Raw genomic sequence first — 5,560 nt, forward strand, 5'->3', positions numbered from 1 at the left:
ACTGAGGGTTTATCTTTTTGGAGACAAACGTAAAGCAATCCTACTAAATCAGGGACTAGACATGGTTGCCCACTATAAACCTATCTGCTTGAAGTCGTAGTCAGAGCAATTAGATCATAAAACGATGTCAAATGGATACAAATTGGAAAGGAATAAGTCAAAATGGCACTATTTGCAGATGATATGATAGTATTCTTAAGTAATCCTAAAAATTCCACCAGAGAACTCCTAAATCTGATAAACAACTTGAGTAATGTGGCTGCAAACAAGAATTACTCAAACAAATCTGTAGCCTTCCTCTACTCAAAGGATAAATACGCTGAGAAAGAAGTTAGGGAAACAACACCATTTTCAAAAGTCACAAAGAGTATAAGATACATTGGTGTGACTCTAACCAAGCAAGTAAAAGATCTGAATGACAAGAATTTCAAATCTCTGAAGAAAGAAATCGACAATGATCTCAGAGGATGGAAAAATTTCCCATGTTCATGGTTTATCAGGATTAATATATTAATTAAAATCAAAGTTGATAGCACATGCTGTTTAGGATGTGGAGTAAGAGGAACACTCCCCCATTGTTGGTGAGATTGCAAACTGTTACAACCACACTGGAATTGTGTCTGGCAGTTCCTCAGAAAGTTGGACATAGTATTACCTGGTGACCCAGCTCTACCATTCCTGGGCATATACCCAAATGATGTTCCAACACACAATAAGGACATATGCTTCACTATGTTCATAGCAGCCTTATTCATAATAGCTAGAAGCTGGAAAGAGCCCAGATTTCCTTCAACAGTGGAAGGGGTACAGAAATTATGGTACATTTATAGAATGGAGTACTACTCAGCTGTTAAAAACTATGACTTGATGTAATTCTTAAGCAAATGGATTGATCTAGAAAATTTCATCCTGAGTGAGGTAACCCAATCACAAAGAACACACATGGTATGCACTCACTGGTAAGTGGATATTAGTCCAAATCCTCAGAATACCAAGATATCACTCACAGACCACATGAAGGTTAAGAAGAAGAAAGACTAAAGTGTGGACATTTAAGTCCTTCTTAAAAGGGGGGACAAAATATTCATGGGAGAATATATGGAGATAAATTGTGGAGCAGAGACTAAAGTAAAGGCCATCCAGAGACTGTCCTACCTGACAATGCATCCCATATACAGACACCAAAATGAGATGCTATTGTGGATGCCAAGAAGTTCTTGCCTACATGAGCCTGATATACTTGTCTCCTGAGAGGCTCTGCCAGAGCCTGATAAATACAGAAGTAGATGCAGGCAGCCAACTATTGGTCTGAGCACAGGGATCCCTATGGAGGAGTTAGAGAGAGGACTGAAGGAGCTGAAGGGGTTTATAACCCCATAAGACAAACAACAATATCAACGAATCCCCCTTCCCTGAGCTCTCAGAGACTAAACCACCAACCAAAGAGTGCACATAGAGGGACCCATGGCTCCAACTGCATAGGTAACACAGGATAGGCTTGCCAGGCATCAGTGGGAGGAGAGGTCCTTGGTCATGTCAAGGCTCTATGCTCTCATGTAGGGCAATGCCAGGGCAGTGAGATGGGAGTTAGTGAGCAGCTGGCTGGGGAAAGTCCCTCATAGAAGCAGGAGTAGGGGGGATGGGTTGGGTGTTTTCATGGGTGGGGGAGTGGAAAAGGGGATAACATTTGAAATGTAAATTTAAAAATGATTAATAAAAATGAAGAAAAGAAACAGGTGAGTATGGAGGCTGCTCATATTTGTTGTGCTGGAAACTAGATACCAATGTAAAGACTACAGACCACTCATGTCTTCCATATAAAAGATCCATGGAATCCCAGGTCGGAAAAAAGTATGGTTGGTATGCTCTATCATAAAAACAAATCTAGGCCTCCAGTAAGTAATATTCACATCCAAAGAATATAGGTCTCAATTTCCCAACCTCTAGATATTGGAAAAATTGGAGAAGTAATCAAATATTCCTCCAAGATCTTTACTTCCTTGTCATCCCCCTTCATAAATGTTACTAACCTATCATTAGACCTTTTTGCTTCAGACCCTGACCTTGACCTACTATCTCTCTCTTCTCCCTTCTTCCTTCTTTCAATAAAGACCTCTCAAAGTGTGACCTGTGCTGGCTTGTCATGATTTCTTCATGAATAATCAAAGATAGTACGTAGAAGTCCACAAATATGGACACTTACTGTATCTGATTTTATTTTAAAATCTCTTCTGTATGCCAGTTGAGGGAATTTTCAGAGGGGAAATCAAGAAAGGGATGACATTGGAAATGTAAATAAAGTATCTAATAAAAAAAATGTGTCCACCAAGTCCCAAAATGTGGGTTTTAACACAGCAGTGGGAGTGAGGCATTGAAGTGTGGTTCCAAACTCTTCATTTTCCAGTCTCAAATCACTTTGCTAGGAACTCTATACAAAAGACTTTATCAAAACTTCTTACATTATAGACTTCTGCTCATCTGGTTATTTCATCTTCCTGTAGGGTTGAAGAAATCCTGAGTAAGATGAATTATTTTCTCTTCCAAAATCCTCCTTTCTCAGTTCTCGAGATGGATTAAGCCCTGATACTAGTCATTGGTTTTTTAGGATAATGATGTACAGCTGGGTGACACAATTTCCAAGAGACTTCACTCAGGGATGAGCCACATAGCACCCCTCAGACAGTTCCCAGCAAGAGCAATAGGGAGATGGTGCAATGGAGTTGAGTCTCACTGTCATGGATTCTAAGAATAGAATCCAAAAAGCAACTTGACCCCTCACCACTGATCCTCACATCATCTTAGAAAGAGAAGGACCACAGACCCAAAGGCTAGTATGTCCAACAAGTTGTTCATCCCATGGTNGTTAGAACCAGCTACTCTCTGCTTTCTTCTAGGTGGGCATGGGGCCCCATGTTCAGGGAACACGTTACCAACTCATTGCTTTCTCTGAGAGAGGAAGCAGCACACCTATCNGACTCCACTGTAGTGAATGAACCCCACTGCTGAGCAGTCACTTAGAGAAATCTCTGAAATGAGGCCCATGTTCTGACTTAAAAAGCTTGGGGAACCCTGACCTGGCTCACATTCTGTTGCCTCCAGAAGCTGAGTGTGCCAAGACCAGGGAGATCTATGTGAAATTATTTCCCACTAAGGCCTAAGCCTGTTGCCAGACTCTGAGATGATCAAGTCAAATATCTGAGTTATAGTCAAGTAAGCTCCAATTGTATTCAATAAGTCTACCCAGGACAGTATGGGACTCTGTCACCAAAGAAGGAGGGCAGGAAGCTGTTCTCCTTGAGCAGTGCAGGAGGAAATCATCTGGGGATCCTCACATTTGCATAAGAGACTCAGTGTGCTCCCAAAGGGCGACTTTGACAAGAGAGATAAGGTACTGTGTATTACATTATTGTAATTCCTTGCATTCTAATCAGTGTAGAATTGTACCCAGGAGGCAGCACCTGGCACTATAAAAGGCACTGAGCTCAAGTCCCTCTCCATCTCTGCATCTCACCAGGCTTCAGTCATGAGGATCCATTACCTTCTCTTCGCATTTCTACTGCTGCTGCTGTCTCCACATGCAGGTGAGTCAGGGGAACAGGGTGGTCTCACAGTGAATTGAGAGATAGGTCCCTACTCTCTATGTATGTGTGCCCTATACTGTATGTGTTTGTGTGTGTCTCTCTCTGTGTGTGTTTATGTGTGTGTGTTTGTTTGTGTGTGTGGTGTCCTGCATGTGTGTGTTTGTATCTTTCTGTCCCTTAATCTTTATGTGTTGGTCTGTCTCCCTCTCACTTTATGTGTGAGTGTGTGTGTGTGTGTGTTTTCCTCTGTGCATGCATATGTCTTCCTGTCTTTCTATGTGTATGCCTGTCTTTTTGTATATATATCCATCTCTATGTTTCTGTCTGTGTCTCTTTCGCCTTTTTTCAGATACCCTCCTTATTTTCATATTTTTCTTTCTTTCTTGTAAGAATTTTAGAAAATGTGTATTGTGTGACTACTAACACAAAATAAGGACTCTTTTTCAATTGAAGGAGCCTAAGATAGACTCATTTTCAGCTGATCTGCAGCACTTGACTTCAATTACCTAACTCCTGACACTAATCTTAAGATTATGAAGTGAGTGTCTGATAAGTAGCTTAAAAATTATAACATGAATAATATTTGATTGTTACTTGAACAGAAAGGTATGAATTTGAAATCTTTACATATAAGGATAGAGTCTCTGATACTCTAGAGAACTCTTCAGAATACCCAGCCCAGCCTGTGTTTGAGAAATTTCTCTCCCACAACCCCATGGAATACCCTTAAGAACACACTGACTACAGAATTAATGAGGCTCATAGCTACTGGGGGGTTATGAAACCCAGTCTCCCAAACTCTGACTTAAGTGTATGTTGTGGAAAAGATATATATTCTTTCCAATTATGTGTATAGGTATGGATTTGTGTACGGGTATGCAACAACTAGTACAGTACTCGTAGAGGTCAAAAAGGACATCAAATTTTGCAGAGAGAGGGTTATTTGTAGGCACATGTGCCCTGCCTGTTATGGTACTAGGAATTTATCTCAGTTTTTCTCAGGAGCAAGATGCACTCCTAACTGCTGAGCCATCTTTCCATGCTCCAAGCTGTGTTTCACACTTCACATTAGACAAACAGAATAATATGGTTAGACACCTCAAGAGAGGGGGCTAAAACAAGTAATGAGCTGGAGAGGAATTGATGAATACATCTTAGGTCAACCTCTGGCCTCTATATGTGTGTGCACACATTCACATTCATGTGCACAGTCACACTCAGTGTCTGTTTCAGATAGTAGAACAAGGGACACATTTGTGGAAAAGCGAATTCAGGGCTGATGTGAAGCAGCTAGGATCTTTGGCTATAAAAGAAGCACACAGAATCTTTCCTGACCATCTGCCTGCTGACCCTGAAATCACCAATCATTAAGAGGTGGAGCAGAAAGTTCAATATTTGGTTCCTAGGAAAACCAGCACACCCTCTACACCTCAGCAGTGCCTGTCTCTATCAAGAATTGGATTCAGCCGTGCTAAAACAGACATCCATGTTTGGGGGGAAGAGCCTGCTGGGATCTACTCATCATAAGAACACATTGGTATGTATTTCTGACCTGGCATTTTCAATGTGTGGTTTTCTTACTTATCTCTTTTAGCTTTTAGCCTACAAGCCCACAATCCACGAACTTGCTATATGCAAGGAGGCTCATGCCATAGGAGGTGCAATGTCCTTACTCATCAGATTGGCATGTGTACTAGTTTCTTCAAATGCTGCAAGAGATTATAGAGAAGAAGACAAAGATCCTGTGAACCAAAGAAAACACCAGAATTTGCTCCTCCATGAACATGGACAAAACTTAAACCAAATTAAAGTTCCTTGCTTAAATGCAACCCCTGTTACCTAAGAGCTGTGTGAGTTCACAGTTTGTTCTCTTTTGCACTGAATTCTAAAAATCTTTGTAGAAGTCAATCAGTGGCTCAAGCAGGGCTGTATTATGCTTCTGGCTATCTTTATGGCTATCTGTTCCTGTCTCTGATATG

At 41.0% G+C, this 5,560-nt stretch overlaps 1 protein-coding gene across 1 annotated transcript; it reads left to right on the forward strand.

Annotated features, from left to right (window-relative positions):
* Positions 1-3,523: 3,523 nt before the first annotated feature.
* On the forward strand, positions 3,524-5,306 carry LOC110314919 (beta-defensin 8-like). Its single transcript, XM_021189109.1, has 2 exons — positions 3,524-3,581; positions 5,176-5,306. The coding sequence occupies exons 1-2, from the start codon at positions 3,524-3,526 to the stop codon at positions 5,304-5,306; spliced, it is 189 nt and encodes a 62-aa protein (XP_021044768.1).
* The last annotated feature ends 254 nt before the right edge of the window (positions 5,307-5,560 follow it).

The sequence above is a fragment of the Mus pahari genome, unplaced genomic scaffold (genome assembly GCF_900095145.1).
Source record: "Mus pahari unplaced genomic scaffold, PAHARI_EIJ_v1.1 scaffold_9009_1, whole genome shotgun sequence".
Taxonomy (NCBI): domain Eukaryota; kingdom Metazoa; phylum Chordata; class Mammalia; order Rodentia; family Muridae; genus Mus; species Mus pahari.

What these genes read in the sequence shown, in the direction of transcription:
- LOC110314919 (XM_021189109.1), top strand. Translation starts at nt 3,524, where the DNA reads ATGAGGATCCATTACCTTCTCTTCGCATTTCTACTGCTGCTGCTGTCT. An exon ending in GCTGCTGTCTCCACATGCAG is followed by an intron (nt 3,582 to 5,175) that starts GTGAGTCAGGGG and finishes TATCTCTTTTAG; the next exon opens with CTTTTAGCCTACAAGCCCAC.